The 20,195-nt window shown below is 35.0% G+C and overlaps 1 protein-coding gene across 1 annotated transcript in view; it reads left to right on the plus strand.

Annotated features, from left to right (window-relative positions):
- Positions 1 to 20,195, plus strand: part of LOC138324426 (lethal(2) giant larvae protein homolog 1-like) — a 78,088-nt gene that overhangs the window by 49,969 nt on the left and 7,924 nt on the right. Inside the window, exons 18-23 of the mRNA XM_069269491.1 lie at positions 9,857 to 9,938; positions 11,234 to 11,349; positions 14,233 to 14,379; positions 14,657 to 14,729; positions 15,745 to 15,828; positions 16,398 to 16,524. Of these exons, the coding sequence (XP_069125592.1) occupies positions 9,857 to 9,938; positions 11,234 to 11,349; positions 14,233 to 14,379; positions 14,657 to 14,729; positions 15,745 to 15,828; positions 16,398 to 16,524 (629 nt within the window). The remainder of the gene's footprint in view (positions 1 to 9,856; positions 9,939 to 11,233; positions 11,350 to 14,232; positions 14,380 to 14,656; positions 14,730 to 15,744; positions 15,829 to 16,397; positions 16,525 to 20,195) is intronic.

A 20,195-nucleotide genomic window follows, 5' to 3' on the forward strand; every position in this document is an offset into this window, starting at 1 on the left:
GCAAAAGCTGTAGATTCAGCAATATGTTAGTTCTGAAGACATTTAAAACAAATGTGTTTTTAAAAAGTGAAGTGAATCATGAATTGAGTTACGTTGGTGCATTACGTAATAAGGTCTAGCACATATGGCGGACGGGTGCGACAGTTGCCTTGGTAACAGGTGTCCTGATTTATACAAACAGTTTGGGGTTTCTGAAATGAAATTCTAAGATAAATGTTTAAAAAATAATTCTAACACAGATGAAAAAAAGTGAAATTTATGGCTGTGTCCATGACAAGAAAAACATTGTTTTTCTTCACAGATAGTGAGCAGACGACTAGACTAACAGGGTAGTATATAAAACGAATACAATGTTGCTTTTGGAAACGGTGAAAAGGAAACATGTGTTTAAAGTTGAAATTTCTGTAACAGTAATAAAAACACATTACGTTAATGAGATTGAGTAGCCAGCTAATTAAGGAGATAATGTGTGTGAGGGGGGTACAGCAACAAGGTCCTTTATCATACTATTTGTACTTGTAATGCAGTTCTAGTGTGATTACCAATGCAGGTACCAACGTAAGTGCTTGACTTAACTAATTCTACGATTTCCTAAACAGTCCAACAATTCCGTTAAGTCTGACCAAGTTATGTGTGAATGGTTTGTTTTAATTACAGCTTGTGTACTGTTATAGGTTTAAGACAGTACACTTGTCAAACTTTTGTACAACCTTAAATGAATGACACATACAGTTCAGTCACATTTAGAATGGGTTTTCTCAGGAAAGACATGAGCATTGTTGGACAAGATAACAAGAAACGATGATACCATTATGGCAAATACTGTGACACACACGTGAACACATTCAGTTCGTGTCAGATCAGTTAAGATAAAACCTATCAATATTTTACAAGCTCACTATCGACTTGGATACAAAGTTTGCAAGAGCGGATGACACCTTGTACAAAATGTTTCAATTTCATACATTTTGACTACAACACAGATAATGTGTAAGCTTTCGCTGATATTGCTGATATGCTGATGTGGGGTGATGCAATGTGACGTCCTATAATCAATACCCTTGGTGTTGGGCTGTTGGCCATGAAGGCATTGTACACATTGTAGTATGTGTGATGCAGATTTATGTGATATCCTGGGTTTGTGTTGGGTATATGTCCTATAAGAATTGTGTTGATTCAAATTTGCATGATTCAGTGACTCAAGTTGAATCTGAACTCTTTTGTTTTAGGAGATAAACCATAAGTTTACTAAATAAAATGAAAAGTTTTACTATATTCTCATGGCCAACAGCCAGCTACGAGATGGTCAACATGCAAGTTTATATTAAATATATCAAATGCAATTATACAGGCCTCAAAGTAGCACTTGGGAATGACTAGCCAAGTGGCGAGTGACCTCTAAATTTTACTCGCCAAATGTTTTCAAGCGAAATTTATAAGTTTCAAATATTGATTTGATGTGTTAAGAGCTTTATTGAGACACCTTACACTATTGAGCAGATACAAATATACAAGTATTAAAAACATGAAAAAAATTAATTTTGTGTTGGTCAAAACTCTTTTTATTCAACAACTGCAATGTCCCACCAAACAGCCTCTGTACTTCAGCTTCCTTTTTGTTTTAAACCATTTTTCAATCTGTTTACATTTCTATATACGGTAATATAAGTAATTTATATATAAATGTATAGTAATTATCAATATATCTCAAATTTATTCAGTTACTAACTCATATCTCGCCGATTAGGGTTATAATATTTGATTTTAAATTGAATAAATTGGGCCTAATACCTCAGGCAGTCATGTACAAGCTTCCAAGAGTCCGTTTTTCGTTGCAAATGTCTACCAGCGGCTTGGAATTTACACTGTAGTTCTGGCTTGGCAATTCTATACATGTATGCATTGACGAACTTCATGTTCATATCTTGCAATGTTTGAAGCGATAACAGTATCATGAATGTCTTACTGTCTTTCTGTGTCACACAAGCGTCTGTCTCTTTCGTAACAATCAGTAGTTGGACACAGAGTCTATTTTGCCGGCCATTGATTAATTAATAATCTGTTCACACATCTTTCAAAACATCGTACCTTCGTCATGTCTTAGCCACAACATTCATTCAGCCATGTCGAAGCGTTTGCTTCCTGTCGATGTATTGGCTTCAGTCCCATTTTGCACATGAATCCCGAGTCAAATCTGCCATTGTTTTCTGTTTGTTTTGACTTTTTAAAGCCAAAACAAGTCAGGGGGATTTGCCCCGGCCTTTTTGCCGCCACATTGCTACTGATACACGCTGTAGGGTCATCAAGACGCATGCAGTAATTATGCTTTTAAGCGCTTTTCTGACACAGATTAGATATGCAATAATACCTTAGAATATTTAAGATTGATTCAAAGAATTGGGTTAAACTTATTGCATAACAACCACAAGGATTTTTTCTGAACGGCAAATCGTCAGATTTAGATTATTTATTTAAACCTGTAGGCATAAGACTTTTGTAAATACGAAGTAAAATATCAGTGTGAGGTATATATAGCTATATGATAGCTGTTAATGAGAAAGGAAAACAATTTTAAAATTGTCATTGTGACCTATGTGATGGACAAGAAAATCTGGCCATGATCTCTTCACAAGGTACAGTCTATTTATAGTTATATTTTGACCTTGTAACATATTCCTCCAAATTTAAAGATCACATTAATTGAGCTAGGATCAAGACTTAACGGACAGTCTCGGACCCAATCACACAAGATTTCTTTCCTCACAATTTCTTTGCTCTCAATTTCTCTCCTCGCTAAAAGCTTACAATCCATAAATTATGTTGTGTTGATTGGTTTAAGTATATAACTGGTCAGCTATGCTGATCACACATTACCGATCATAAGGCATGCTTTAGTACCAAAGGGACGACACATTGTGGCTTGTGTTGCTGGACTATCATATAGTTAAACTGCTCCGGGCGCAGATTTCTTCGGCCGAGTCCATTCAGGGTTGTTGATACCAATTATGTTGCAATGAAGTGGTTGTGGCTTTGTGATTGTCCAGCAGTTGTGATTCTATTGTCCAGTGAAAAGTCACGGTCATAATGGACAGGAAACCCCATGTTGTGGCTATATACAGAGATGATGGCTGTGAAGGAGTCGTCCACGACAATCTCGAGTACTATCTCGGAGAAATCTGTCACAGTTTGGGGGATAGTGTTATTGTCTAATGAGTTGCCTCTTTTATCTAGATCTGCCGAGAACTGTGTGAAATTTCAATATTTTTCTACCAGTTTAAAGAGGCTTAGCTCTATTGGGGTCAGGGTTCACTTTCAAACATTGGACAATAGCATACAACGCATCTCAATGTAACATATTTTGAATAAAATGTTTGAATATTAATGCCAAGTACTACTGCGACGATAGTACAATCAAGGCTATTCAGAAAAGTGGTGTCAACATTTTTCAAATTGCAGTACAAGACTATTATTATATTATCATATAGTTATTCTTTTCATTTGCTCACAGAAAATAGAACAAAATTAAAGTTCTTTGTGTTATGTTTCGATAATGGCTGAATTTGTAGAGTTAATTTGACACAATGAATGCACAGAAAATGCTGAAATTCCTTCACAGAATACCGACATCAGGTTTGGCTGGTTTATAAAAAACAGGAGATAAAAGCCTGCCATAGCTATCTCGTACCCAGACCCTAACCATGAATCGCTGGTCAGTATTTGATAAGGGATGAGCAACAGAGCGAATGCTATCTCCTCCACTCGGCTACTGTACAGCTTTAAAAACCTGTAAGGGAGCTCTTGGAGTTCCAACATTCCTGACCCTGCCTTCCTGTATGCTAACGGAAACTGTAGAACAATGTTGAACAATAACATAGAGAATCAGTCTTTGTCAACTGATTGGCTTGTGTTAAAAATGCTGGAATGCTGTCATTATGTCTGTCTAATATAGACCAGGTATTGTTCCATTTTAAGTGGACTTTTTGTTTGCGAATTATATTAAAATTACAATGGCAGCATATTTGTTTGTAATTTTGCCGACGTTGGACAATAAAAGCACATTTGGGGATGATGAGGCCAATTACAAGACTATGTCAATAGATCTATTATGAAATAATATATCCGATATTAGAACAGTGAGTCATCCACGATATTCCGCGTACCTGCACTTTGTCCCAAGGTGACAGCATTAACATGCACATTTAAAAGTTACGTATACAAAGAATCACAAATAGTATTTAGTTAGGGCTCTATAAAATAAACAGAATGTCTTTACACAGACGTTTGAAATGTTTGTGCATACTATCAATGACATGGCGGTAGATTAAGAAGTCGTTTTTCTTTTGTGAATATGTTAGGCTATGTTGCGTGAGAAAGTTAACAGGTATGAGTAACAAGCGCAGTAGAGCAATGAAATTTGTGTCAATTTTACACCTAACTTATTCACATTATATTCTGTGTGAAATATTTATAGACAGAAAAATAATGTTTTTGTAGTATTAGTGCAAGATTGATGACTTAGCTGTTTTCTGCCTCTGAATACTGCAAGTAGGTAATAATAAGTGTACTCTAGCATTTATTATATACCAGTCACTGCTGTTGGTTGGTGGGTTTTCTCTAGCTCCACCACTCAAGAATTTTTATATCTCTTAATTAATATAATAAGTGACTGTTAGAGATAAATACAAAGTCATTACAAACCTAGTCATTTCATCATGGTTAAATGAAATTTCAATTAAAAAGAATATTCCCTTTCTTTGCATTATCACATGGTAAACTATGTTAGGAAGTAACTATAAGATGAAAAACCACTAGCGCGGAGGCAGATCTATATCAAGTCATGCATGATCAGTAAGATAATGTTTGCACACCACCTGGTTCTGAACTCTTCTGAGTTCTGACATTAATCTATCTCAATTCATGAATTGATGGGGTTATCATTTCTCATAATTCAGCAATTTTCAGTTTCCCCCATTGATTGACACAGTATTTGTACAGAAGATTAACAGTTTTGGTTTTTATCGTTGGGTAATCCAATACATATTAGCTAAGTGGAAGTGATCTAATCATCGGGAATATAATATTGAGACTCTAAGTGAAGCACACAGAGTTGTCATTGGTTCTTTGTATTTACATTAATAATCAATTGATATTTTAACTCAGATACCCTGTTAAAATACTCCATCCCCTATTCCGTCTTTGCATATTACAGAGTTAGCTCCCTTGTGGGTAGGTATTGATTGTTGCGTTATTTTTTTGTGAGCGCAATTCACATCGTTTTCTCGGAAACGTATGACGTTATGCTCTTAAACACATGACGTCACAATCAGTACCTACTCGCAAGTGCAGATAACTCGGTAATATGCAAATTCAGAATATGTTTGGAGACAACATTGAATCTGTTGATGATCATGGATTTTCTATGTGTGAGATTGTCCCATTTATCAGACATGTTAAAGTGGAGCATTAAATCACCAGAGGTACCCATGGTGTCTCTCATCGGTACCTGATTCAGTGACTGCATGATTCATCTTCATATTCAACATTTTTACAGAGATAACTGATGGACCATATATATACAATCAATGGTTAATATTGTAATGTGACCCTACTGTTTAGGTCATACTGATCCTAAGCATGTCAATCATTCATCCAAAACTTCAATTTCAGGCCTTTTTTGTCAAATTTCCTTACACCACTTTCCTACATATGTATATACCTACATACATACATGTTTTTAACTATCAATACTGATATACAGCTATCAAATGTTTCGTGTCAGTTTGAACTCTGGCCTTTTTGCCATAAAATCTTGGCCTGTGCCTTGTCAAGTAGATCTATGTTGATGGGGTGGATTTCACACCAAGCTGTTCAGTAGAAGTTTCTTGATATCCAAGAAGTCAAGGTTCACATCTATGGGGATTTATATACCGCAGAATGTAATCATTTTCTCTCAGATTTAATTGCATTTGTCAAAGTATGACCTGTGTTGACCTGGCCTATTTGACTTGTGGGCTTCTACAATAATAAATCAGGGAATGTTAAGTTCTTCCTGGGTGATTAATACCAGTCATTAATTATCAAGTGGAGGGTGTATTAAGTGACATCATCAGATGACATTCATTAATTGACAATACCCGCTCCAAATTGAATCACAGCTGGGTGTCTGTTTGTTTGTTTGGTTGTGCCAGGTTCAGAGTACCCAGAGGAAAATGCTCACTACACAAGTTATCAATACCTGTTTCAAAATGAATCGAAGCCTAGGTTGGGTTTGCTTAGTTTTATGTCTCATTTTATAGTTATATAACAAACAGGGTCTTTTAGGATGTGCTGCTAGGTTTACAAGATAAAGGGAAGCTAAACTACCTCTGGCTACCATAAACCGTCATAAATGCATTACACAAGATATATTTTGATGGTTTCATGTTAAGTAGATTTGAAATAAAATGAATGGTTTTGGAATTTGGAATTAACAGCCTTTGAGCTTGTCATGACCCATACAAGTTAATGATGTCTATAGGTTGCTTACACCACAGTTCTATTTCGTTTAAGATAGAAATTAACCATGAAAAATAAAACCTGAGACAGCTGATTTTCAAAGGCTGTATTATCTGTCTACACTCCTTACAGCGGAAGTTGTGTTTAGGTAAAAAATGTGATGGCATGGTGTACATTTTCACTCTTTGACACTGCACTTTATCTGTATTCCAAGTATATGCTGTCAAATCATATATTTGCAGACGTAGCAGACTGCCAAATTATTAGTAAGACCAATGCAAACAAGGGGCAGCTTATGCTCTGGGGGCACAGATGACAGTTGTAAGCTTTTAATGGTCAGATTTAAGCTTTTTAATGGACAGATAGAATCCAAATTAGATTTTTTAATTGCCAGTTCGAAGATTTCAGCTTTATGGCAGTTTTGAGGTATTTGAAGGAGAACAGATCTCTTAATGAAGATCTGGAACTATTCTCTATACAGAAGTGCTGGGAGAGGTTGTCCTGTCTACAGAATCAAGACAGTACAGCCGTAATCATTCATAAAACTGTGTTGCTGGTCTGCTATAATATATACTGTGACCCAGTACTTTGTAGGAAGAATGAGCGGAATGCGACCACGATGACACCGACACCGAGCCTATAGTGAGGTGTGAGGTATCCGACTTTATAGAAACATACACATGCTCTGTATACATGTAGGCAGTCTGTATATCTGGCATGTCATGATGTAATTATAAGCCTAATTAAAGTTTTTAGGATCCAAATAACTATTAGACCGCTAACAGGTGATCCATGTAAATCAACAAATTGATCCCTGCGGGGATAATTAAGCAGATGGGCCGAGCTACAAATTTGATACTAATATACTCCCAACTATTGAGGGCAAGCTGACAACCTGACAGGTATTTTTCTCCCTACGTTACATAGTTAATACCATATGGCGTTGTTTAAAATCCTGACCCATGCTGTGTTGTTTTTCTAAGGAAAATCAGGGTTATGAATCATAAATGATAATTGCCCTCCATAACTTGAATAGTTTTACGAGATATGTTATTGTTTGAAGAGGTCGACTGTTCAGGTGAGGATAAGCAGATGGGATTGACATAGTTTTCCACAAAAGGAAGTAGTTTTATGGCTCAGTGATTTTGAAGTGTAGTAGTCTTGCAAGAATTAGGTGACCTTATTTTATCATACATAGCTCTCAACTCAACAATATCAACTCTTGGTAACAAATTTTGTGTAATATCACAGATTCAGAATCTCAAGGTTTTCTAAAGAGCAAGCTGAAGTCTTGGTAACAAATTTTGTGTAATATCAGAGATTCAGAATCTCAAGGTTTTCTAAAGAGCAAGCTGAAGTCTTGGTAACAAATTTTGTGTAATATCAGAGATTCAGAATCTCAAGGTTTTCTAAAGAGCAAGCTGAAGTTTGTAACAATTTGTGTAATATCAAGATTCAGAATCTAATTTTCTAAGGCAAGCTGAAGTCTTGGTAACAAATTTTGTGTAATATACAAAGATTCAGAATCTTAAGGTTTCTAAAGACCAAGCTGAAGTCTTGGTAACAAATTTTGTGTAATATACAAAGATTTAGAAACTTAAGGTTTTCTAAAGAGCAAGCTGAAGTCTTGGTAACAAATTTTGTGTAATATCAGGATTCAGAATCTCGAGGTTTTCTAAAGAGCAAGCTGAAGTCTTGGTAACAAATTTTGTGTAATATCAGAGATTCAGAATCTCAAGGTTTTCTACAGAGCAAGCTGAAGTCTTGGTTACAAATTTTGCCTCATATCAAAGATTCAGAATCTAGTGTTTCTAAAGACCAAGCAGTGCAAGTGAGTTAACGTTGATGTTATTTAAATATTTTATTTATATACATATATATATTTATTATTTTTTTCCATTTTTGATTTTTTTTTCGCTGACTCATGGATTCAGAATTTGTAATATTGCTACTCCAATATGACAGTATCAGTTACCATGGTGATATGTGTCTGTTGGTGTCCCTCCAAGCCGGTATCGTGAATACCAAGTAGGCATGCTAAATAGATTGCCTTACTTTTGTGACAGTTGCTGTGATTTATAGAGATATGTTGTTGTTGATCGTGGTCACAACGATCCACAATGTTTATGTCTTCCTGTCAAAACAAATCAAAGATAACTGGCCGGGAAATCCAAGACCATCACTTTGGGTTGTTTGGCAAGAAAATGTTACAAATATGTCACTGATAGTATAAAATATCTTACAGATGGTCAAGTTAGTCAGATATTGTCTGGAATGCTAAAACAAATAAAAAAAATTAAGACAGATATCAGGTATTTATGCAAATCAAAAATTAAGACCAAATATTCCTAATCTGCAATACAGTACTGAAATGAATATTCATTTATGCTAATTGCTCAGGCACCAGATACTAGTTTGAATGCTTATGAGGGAAAAGTATCCTCCTGAAATCACCATCAACTGTTAATCCTTTCGCCTTCAAAACCAGTATTTGGTGTCTTGAGAAAGTACCTAATAGGTTTACAAATTAATTTTGTTATCACAATTTAGTAGCGAGTTTTAGAAGAGATTTGATATATGTATGCTGATTAAAGAATGATTGAGGGGCACTACTACATCAGTAAATGTGGTACTAATAATAAAGTAGAAGGTCTGCATTTCCCTATCAGGTTAAATACGGTAATGTTAAACGTTCTGCTTATAAACAGGTGACTTGGCAGTGACATGGAGGTTTTTTTTGTCGGGTTAAATATGGTAATACAGAACTTTCTGCTGATACAGGTGACTTGGCAGTGACATGGAGGTTTTTTTTGTCGGGTTAAATATGGTAATACAGAACTTTCTGCTGATACAGGTGACTTGGCAGTGACATGGAGGTTTTTTTTGTCGGGTTAAATATGGTAATACAGAACTTTCTGCTGATACAGGTGACTTGGCAGTGACATGGAGGTTTTTTTTGTCGGGTTAAATATGGTAATACAGAACTTTCTGCTGATACAGGTGACTTGGCAGTGACATGGAGGTTTTTTTTGTCGGGTTAAATATGGTAATACAGAACTTTCTGCTGATACGACAGGTGGCAGTGACATGGAGGTTTTTTTGGTTAAATAGGTAATACAGAACTTCTGCTGATACAGGTACTTGGCAGTGACATGGAGGTTTTTTTGGTTTTGTTCAGAATTGTGCATGACAGAGTTAGTGTTGTGTGTTCAGTTCTACTTCATCAGATCTGACTATGTACATAACAAAGCACTTTCATGTTAGAAGAAACATGTGAGAAATAATAGGATGAAGAGATCAAATGTCGTACAGATATTAAAACTGATCCTAATGAATGTTTGAGCCTTAACCTTGACCTTAGCTATGGACAGCCAGGTGTGGAGCTTACAGGTGAATTGATGAGCGATGCAACTGTCAACCAATTGTTCTTTCTTAACGAAGAGGTAAGTTGTCTATCATATTATCTCAGATCATCCTCTCTTAATTATGATCAAGCTAACGAAACATCAATAGTACTTTGACCTTAATGTTCTCTATGCTTCAAGCTAGAGATGTCACATGTATATGAACCAATAAAAAAAATGAAGTTTTGTATAGTTATTATTAGCTATATAGTCAACATGTTATGGCATGGCCTGCTGAGATGATTCCCTATTTAAATCATGGTCATTTAATGTTGATGTTGCTAACCATATGTTACATTAGATATAATATTCATATCTCTGTTTGAGATGGAGATTTGCAACACTTGTTGGCAGTAAAAAATAAATCTGACATCACAGAAGGGCCAAGCTGTTCCTACATCTTAATAAAGACATCATACACACTCATAAAAAAATCACGAAAAAATACAGATTCATGAAAAACAGTTTAAAGAATGTGACCACGGTGAAGTAATCGTGGTTTTTACGGTCACATGGATGTTATTGTCTGATACAACTTTGTTAAGATCAAAGGATTATATATCATTGACAGGTCAGACTTGAGATGTGTGATCTTAAGTAGCAGGTTTAGTAACATAACATGATGGATGTGGGGGTATAATTGTTAACTTGTTCGCCCCTGAAGACTCCCATGAAATCTCCCAAAACTAAAGCTGGAACAGTTCATTATAAGATTTCAGGGGTGAATAAGTTCATGTGATTTGCCTATATACTTGTCATTTCTCCATTGATTTCTGTATACAACAAATATAGTTACTGTAACTACATATGTTTAATGTTTATCTTCAAATATAGAATCCACTTTCAAAAAGGCGTTTACTAAGAAACTAAAAATGCCAATAGAAAGATTTTCAAATCACATTACAAAATCATATTTCAAAGTAGAAATCAGATTAGTCATTTTCGAGTTAGGAAAAAAATACTTTTAGGGTTTTCGAATTAGAAAAAAAAACAACTTTTAGGGTAATGATCTTTTGAAAATACATATTTGATTTGTCATATCATGCATGGTTGAATGAATATGATGTATATCTACTATATTTAAAACCATTAATTTTAAATTGCACACAGAGTCAAAGCTCAAGGCTAACAGAAACCAATGTACTGTTATTTGTTGTCAAAAGCGAAAATGATGGTGTCGAAAAATAAGTTTTATATAAAAAATTCACTTTGATCTTGTATCTAGAAATATTGTAGATGAAATTATAGACATTTATACCACATAATTCTCTGCCTAAATTTATTTTCAGATTATCATGTGAAAATTTTATCAGTGATTGTCTTATCTTTTGTAGGGGCGACTCGTAGCTGTGAGCAGCGACAACACCATCTATTTATGGGAAATCAACGTTAAAAAAGAGAAAACTGTCTTAGAAAATGTTAAAGAATTTGTCTTTGGAGTAGAAGAAGGGTAAGAAAACTTACTTTGAAGCCTATGTCTAGACATTAAAAGTGCAGATGGTATTATTACTCTGACTACAAGTAAACTGGTGGTCTTACTAATGTGGTTTTCAGTGCAAAATATTCTGATTGGTTATAATTATTGCTATGACTATAAACTGAATCGGAGATGTCAATAGCAGCTAACCACATCAATAGATCCTCTTATCCATTCATATTATACATATAGGCTATGAAAGGAAATATAAAAAAAATGAAAGGAAATATCAAACAAACAAAACATTGAAAGGAAATATAAAATAAAAAAAATTGAAAGGAAATATCAAAAAGTTAAAATTTCATGTTGTCTTTTATGAAATATGATATAGGTTAGATTTGTCTGAAGTGTTTGGGTTTAAGAAGACTTTGTTAGAAAAAAGACATTGAGGTATCAATCTTTGAAAATTGACTTTGTTTGATATGCCCGTGCTGTAAATTCTAGGTCTAGCAAAATGAAGGTCTAACATAAGTAGCACATAAAATAGATACAGAGTCATTATTAATCTAATGTGCTAAAAGGTTTAGTACAAAAATTTTATTATGAAATTGGAAAATGATGTTCGGCTAATTAAGCGTCGTTAATTGACCTTACAAAACTGGTGTCATCAAGTCTTTTCTCTGTGTATGATAAGATTGTCATTCATTTGTTATGGTTAATTCTGTCATATAGAAACTTTTTAGGCTGCAGGCGACGCTTTTAAAATGATCTAGCTTAAGTCATTATTTTCTGGGTGATGGTTAGAATTTCTTATCTCATTTAGGTAAAGTAATTTGAACCAGGCTTCATCTGTAATCTGTATAGGCGATATTATTGATTTTGTTTATAAGTTTACGCAACCATAAACACGACTTCATACCCTACCTCCCCAGGTAATAGATTAATTCCCTCACAATCGTAGTGTAGGTAACATCCAACACAAAATTATCAACTAACATACACATATCTTTTACTTAGGGGATAAGTTGAAAGCTTCTGGGGGGAAAATCAATGTGTTTCTTGTGAGTTGGCCAGTTACGCTTTTATGTTAACTGTGTTCCCGTTGTTTCACACAGTATACGGGAGCAGTTCTTGGAGTTAGGATCTGCATACAACATTTCAATAATTGATTACATCGCGTTGGATCATGGAAATGAATAGTGGACAGTCGTGTTTGTTGTAGATGGCAGGGGAAAAAATTCAATGGAAATCAATGTCTTGTTTTTCTTCATTAATGCCGTCTTTGAACCTACTTGCTAGTGGCTATATAAATGTGTGTAGACGCGCCACATCCGTTTTAAATCCCTCAGACTTTCGATTCAGCTCTTAAGCAGACCTTGTAAAATGTTCTGATCATTTGAACTGGGCTATATTGTCTTGATTAAATCAATCCACTTGTGCATTTGACTCGGTAAAAGTTAATTTCCACAGAGAATTTAGTTCTAATTTTTTTTTCCCTCTTTAATCATCATATGATTCAGTACAGAAAACCTCTGATGTTTTTGATAGAAGTGTATCATATTCTTTTTCTCACTGATCATGCTTGCCTTTTATTATTTCACAAGTAAATTTCATGATAAACCCATCATAACAAATTTAAACATCTATGAAGATTATTATTGTCACTATAAAAGTAATTTGATACTCGCAAAGAAAGTTCAAAATCCCCACCCTACCCCGTAGAAAATTGTAATATCCTGCAAAATAAACTTAATTTGTTGATGCCTGATGACAAAGTGGAGAAGGTTACTGTTTTTGTGCTGTAGTGTCTACTGTAGCATACATGCAATTTATACAGGGAGAGGTTTTGAGGCCTAATTGTATCAATGACTATAAACATTGGTTGTACTCGTCACTTAAGTCAAGTACTAACACAAGTGGAATGTTTATGAATGAAGGATATGTTTACAAATAAAGCTGATGTGTCATAAAGGACATTTTATCAGAAGTGTCAATGGACTATTGTTTAAACGTTTTACAATCTACGTGAAGTACATTTTTTTTTTAACCTGAATGATGTGTCCTGAAATAATACTGCCATAAGATTATGTGTCACAAATGATACTGCTACAAGAGTTACTATATTAAACTTATCTAGCGTATTTATCACTGTTATCTGATAATATCCTATAAGGAAATGCCCTAATCGGCCAGTGTGTACACCCTTAGGCCAGGTTGGATATTTCATATCCTGATGAGGACATTTTTCAGTACTTTTTATGGACGAGCCGTTCAGCTTTATTCAAAATAAAAACAAAATGTTAGATTTTTAGATTAGAAAAAAACAACTGCTGCCACATTTGACCTAAAAAGATAATTATGTTTGTAATCTCTTCCCTGTTTTAACTTATTCACCTCCGAAGACAAATTTAGGATCTTCTTAATCACACTATAGACTAGTCCATTATGAAATTTCAGGGGTGAGTTGGTTAGTCTCTTATCTGTATACTAGAACCAGTTAGAAGTTTCTTTGACATTTTAGTAAAGTACTTTTTTGTTATGAATCATTGTGGACTTTTCCAAGCTTTGAAAGTCCAAGTGAACAATGTAATAGGAAGTAAAGCAAAAATATTCTCTCTTTGCCATGTATTGAATAAGCTACCACTAGAACGTTTTAACATTCGTGCAGGGTTTGGGCTGTGTGTACAATAAAAAGGGTTCTTCACAGATCTATAAGTGGGGTCCCTCTGTATAATTTGAATGGACCTTCAGAAAAAAACTTTATTCCTTTTCGTTTTCTGTTCTAAAAAAGGTTATATGGGCACAGTGAAAACTTGAACCCTGATGTATTCAATAGAACTTTATCTTTTGAAATTCCTAAAGTTTAAACTTTTTCTTTGTGTTTTATTTATTAAATGTGATATTTTGTTTACACAGCAAACCCAAGAACATATCAGTATGTTGTGTGACCAAGGATGGGAAGTGTCTATTGATTGGTACAGAGGAAGGCAATATTTACATGCTCGATCTTCAGACCTTCAAACTCATGGAACAGATTGTCTACCAAGATGTCGTCATGCAAAAGTAGGTTCCATGCATCAGGTCCAATGTCATAATCATTGAATTGATGCTGTTTAGATATCATTATTGATCTAGCAGTCCTCTATGATTCAAGGTCATGAATGAGAAAAGAAAAGAATTTCAACTTGTAATTATAAAAATGACATGTATTTTATTTGATTTAGTTTCTATACTAGGAATTGATTTTCAGAAATAATCAGTTTAGATGAGATATTTCTAGAGGAAAATCTTGGATAAATTAAGTATTGGCAATCTAAATCTGACTTTGTTTCGTTTGCAGCGTACCAGACGACTTCAAAGTGAACCCCGGTGCAGTAGAAACCATCGCAAACCACCCAACCAACCCCGACAAGGTGAGACAATCGTTCTGAAAGCATACTGCAGTTTTTGTCCATTAACAAATTGTACGCCGAGCCATAAAAGTCTGTGATGAGTTTCCAAGGATCATATTCCCGAGTGAATGTCAAATTCGATTCACATCAGAATAAAAATAAGATATCATTGATTTTTCATAGATTCATACTCTGCACAATTTAGATTCCTTATTTCTGAAAAAAGGCGTAAAATTCTACTGTGTCTCGGAAGTGAGGCTTGTTAGCAAGTTCAGGAAAGGTAAATGACATCACAGTCAGCCAGGTAGATGTCATTTGATCTCGTTAACAGGTATCAATAGGCATCAACAGGTAATATTGATTGTTGACACAAGGCAGCCTCACAGACTGTTGTTGGGGCGGACACATCGCGTAATAGCCAGACCAAAAATAAACAATAATCTCCAAGCAATTTCCGCCGAATTTAATTCGTGGCAGTTTGGATTTGGAAAGGTGAAATAATCAGTCATCTATAAATATTGATTATCTCCTGCCAATATTGTATAATCCTGCGGTTTTGTAATTAGCGGATTTCTACGATGAAAATGAGAATTCATGTTAGAGAGTTACTGATATAAAATATTTTAGAGTGGCGATGATAATAACAAAGCTCAAGGCAATCAACAACTTATTAAATCTATTTATAATTAGAAATGTCACTGACATTTTACTACCGGTAGCACTTATGCACAGACATATTATTGTTTGGGAATCGTTATTGTTTTGTTTCGTAATGCAATATTTATTACCAAATTAGAAATTTTAGACGTGAATAAATGTTTGCAAGAAATTTTTCCCATGATAGTGACAACTATGGAGTGTAGAATAATTGGTCTCCATACCTTCCAAACATATTTTTCCTTATATTTATGTACCATTTGTTGATTTAACTTTTCACCCCGGGAGACACATTTGAAATCTTCCAATACAAAGGTTGAAACAGTTCATTAGGAATTTTCAGGGGTGTTTTATTGATATTTTATTTCTTTGTTAACAGTTCCTGATTGGCTACAACAGAGGTTTAATTGTCTTATGGGATAACAAAGAATGTAACGCTGACCAAACCTACAACGCTACACAGGTGAGCAATCATCCAAATAACCCCTTATGATTACCTCCCCATTTAGGGCTGTGAATATTACACAAGTGAGCTATCATCCAAATCATACAAATCCTTATCTACCCCAGGGCCAGTAGGACTGTGAGTGCTGAGCTCTGCTCGCTGTCCATCTTCCTAAAGAATCATTTCATTTTAATGTCCATTACATCTGGGGAAGTTGATGCCCTGTACCTATTGATGTCGGTATTTCTGAGGGGTATGAGAAGCAAACTTTGTCTAACATTGGTGGATGTGCTTGGCACAGCACTTGAGTTTGTTACTGATGGTATATGACAGACACCCAATATGTTGTTCAGCTAAATCTACCAAAATAGCTATGAAAGTTGAGAAATATTTCATGAATTTTCCATGTTGGGGACAAATTGTCACTTCATGATATAAAAAGATGCAATGAATAATAGAATATTTTATTCACTTTTCAATGTACAGTAAAAAAAAAAAAAAAAAGATATTTGATGTTCAAAAGAGACATTAAATCAAATTTGACCATGAGATTCTTATTTGTAATAAATGTCTATGTACATTTACAGCAATTGGAGTCTGTAGCCTGGCACAGAAATGGTTCTGAGTTCATCAGTGCTCATATCGATGGTAGTTACATAAAATGGAAGTCGACAGACTCGTCAGAACCAAAGGAACCCGCTCTTACACCATATGGTAAGTTTTCATTCCTCAGTTAATGTCCAGTTTTGTGGATGGCACATGGTTAAGATGTCCCTATAAATTACCACAAGCCCTTCACCTCCGCAGCTGTGGTTGCCAAGTGGTTAAGATGCCCCGACATAATATGTCAAACCTTCCACCTCTGAGTTGAAAGATCAAATCCCATGTGGGGGAGTTGCCTGGTACTGACTGTAGGCTGGTGGTTTTTCTCCAGGTATTCCAGTTTTCCTCCACCAATAAATCTGGCTGGTGATAGGACTTCTAACCGATCAAACTGTAGAACAATACAACAGATGGTTTATTAAAAGTATCCTGCAATAGTAGAGGAATTCTGTAGTCAATATTCTCATTCAATAATGGCACAGGCACTAGATATGGAATAAAAACAAAATTAACTTACTAGCATGTTAGTATTGGATCAACAAGATATCAAAAAGTTATTAACAAAAAATTAGCTTTCTGTTTAATAGAGTGATGCAGGTTTCTAGAAGATTTTGTTTATAGCTAACTGTATGAACATATCCTGTCCTTGTACAATATAAAGGTGTTTAAACTGAAATCATCACAGGTTTAGCTACACATTTAACAAAGCAGAGTGAATTTGTTTAAAAGTCCACAAAATTACTGTGGTGATGAAAAAATTGGTTTTAAACTTTGCTGAGAGTTTCTTACTTAGATAAATATGATACCCAACTCAATTGTGCTGACTTTGAAGATTACTGAAATTGTACACAGAAGTCAAAAGTTATTGTAAATATGATAGGTTGAACTACACCCACACATGTGAATTCTTTCATCCAAAACGGAAAAAATAATAGAGACTTCTTTATTTTGAAATTTGAAATTACAGGCTACAGTGAACCAGGTCTATAAATCTTAACATGTACCTTAAATCTCTATTCTCACTTAACACATTAAATCTCCATTCTCATTGCCATATTTGTTTTTAAATAGCTTTGGCCTACTGTGTTATAAAAATATTAATGTCTGAGAGGATTTATGATCCGGATATGGAACTCAGTATAATGATCTGTAGCTGGTGCAATATAATGCCACGTGTTGAATAGGATTCACAGACATTATACATGGCAGCAGCTCGGTGTTGTTGTAAGCTGCAGTATAATGCTGAACCTGTATACAAAGAGATGAGGTGTGACCTGCAGAGTCTGAATAAAAATAGAATAAAATTTCCATCATGAAAAGATTTAAATGCCTATTCAGATAGTCTTGTTTTTGTCATAGTATTTCAGTTGTAATGATATTCTGAAACAGTGATTTCAGTTTTAACACATACATCAGCAGGTTTAAAACAAAAAGTACCGGGTATGCTTATGAATTGTTTTGAATTCTTATTCTTGTTTAATTTTTGACTGTGAATCTATTTTGTTGAAGTTTTTCCTTTCTTGTTAGAACCATGAACAGAAATTAATTCTCCCTGAATCCCGTCTATGTAGAGAAAATGTATAGCTCGATACCCTGTACAGTGAATGAAAGGTGTGTGGACTGTTTCTCTTCCTTGTTGAATCTGTGGGGTTTTGTGATGCAATAATGACCCTCATTTTTTCCTATAATGTGTAGGGGCCAAACACAGATTCAGATACAGACAGAAAAGTGTTTCCTTTCAGCTAAATTCTGATCCCGGTATTTGTTGTACCTAACCTGTATTGCCTGATGAGGTAAACAGATAGTGGTACAACGGATGACAGGTGTCTAACGAGACATAACCTGAACATCCACAGACACGCCTGACTGACTCTACCTGTTTAAAATCCCCTATACCTGGACAAATTCAACATTTGTTGTTTTGTGTGCGATTGTCTTTCCTTTGGGATGATATTGCGTCTATTGTGGTTTCGTTCCCAGTGGGTGGGCATGCCTTTCCTGAATAGGGAGTACGTCTTTTGATAGTAATTGATTTTAATCAACTGGGAGAAATTTCTTGGTAACGGCATCGAGCATGCAAGCATGGCGGAGCTTCAAATGTCAGTTCTGCTGATTGCTAGAGTTCACGAGATCACTCATAGAATGTGGTTTTACAAACTGGCTGTATCATGGCTGACAAATGAGCTAATGATTCTAGGGTTTTATTCATGTTTTGTTGTAATTTCTCAATTTACTGTTAGTGTACTTAGAGACAATGATAGACTAGATATCGGGCCATGGTATTACCATATGTTCTTTATCCCGTGGCTTTCATGGTACAGCATTCCTGAAATAAATAAATTGGAAAATTTGCATGTAATTTTCTATTGTTTGGAATAGCTTGCTAATGGTTACAATAATTTGATCTTGGAATTTGGCTATCGTTTTAACGATCTAGGGGTTAAGTAATGGGGATTCATTTGATGAGAATCTTCCTACTAAAATGTGTTTTTATTGACATAAAGATATTTCTTTGCAAAAATGTATTCCCTATGCATTCAAAATCTTGTTTTACAAAAGAAATTGGAATAGAGAGAAAGAATTAAATTACAAAGTTTGGTTTAGAATGACAAAAATTGGAAGACAGACAGAAAAAATGACAAACATTTTGGATTAGATTTAATTAAAATGATATTAAGATAATTGATTAATGGAGAGTGAAATTAAACAGATGTTTCGGAGTTTACGAGAAATTTGTATCCGTCGACGGTTGTGTATGACTCAGTGTTTCGGTAAATACACTGTGGTGATGCTAAATACAGATAGGTAGGTGTTGGATAATATCGGGGTACAAAATTTACATAGATTTTTAAAAAATGCATATTAAAACCACCATTAAGGCTTCTAAATAGCTTTGAGTTGAAAGAGCTTAATTTCCTAATAGCATAAGGGTGTGACATGTAGGTGTTTGATTACTGAAGGTAATGTTGGGTAAACATGTGCTTTGTGAGATTTGTAAGTGATACAGGGTGGAAAGCAGTTGTGATCTACAGTGATAACATATAGATGTTGGTATGTGTACATGTCGACATGGGCCACGGTAGTCATTAGTATGGACTGTTATTAGACAGGGTATGCGGACAATAACTGTTGTCTTAAGTCTCTCAAACCTTGTCTGAATGAAATAGAAACCAAAAGAATGTGACATAAAGTTGTCTGTTATAGAGGGGCCTATCTGTTTGTATTTCTGTCTGTTGTCGGGGTTGACAAGGCCATCAGATACCTTAACTAAGATCCACTTTAGACCGAATTTGATAAATTGCATTGAGAATTGAATAATGCCCTTTGGGAAAGAGGGGGAGATGGTGTTTTATAGACATTTTTAGTTTTCTACAAGCACAAAATTTCAGCCATACATAAATGTTTATGTGGGAGAACCACATGGGATGTTTGTCACCATTTTTATTTCCCTACATGTTTTATAAATCAGTTGTGTACCTGCACAGAGTATGTATCTGTTACATTGACTATAATCTGTGTATGTTGTCACCTTCCAACACTGCAGCGTAACGCTGTTCAGCTAACACAAGATAGAGTTACACTACAATGTGTGATCAGACCGTGTCACAAGACGTCTATTCCTGTGTGAACACTATTGATTTTGTGTTTAAAGTGAAAAGTGGCAACAGATTTCAACAAGTCTATATCAATGTCACTCAGTCGCACTGACTTGGTTGTAATAAAACATGATCTGATGCACAATGGACTTGCCAGGTTTATAGTTGGGGGGGGGGGGGGGGGGG

The sequence above is a fragment of the Argopecten irradians genome, chromosome 5, assembly GCF_041381155.1.
Source record: "Argopecten irradians isolate NY chromosome 5, Ai_NY, whole genome shotgun sequence".
NCBI classification, from domain to species: Eukaryota; Metazoa; Mollusca; class Bivalvia; order Pectinida; family Pectinidae; genus Argopecten; species Argopecten irradians.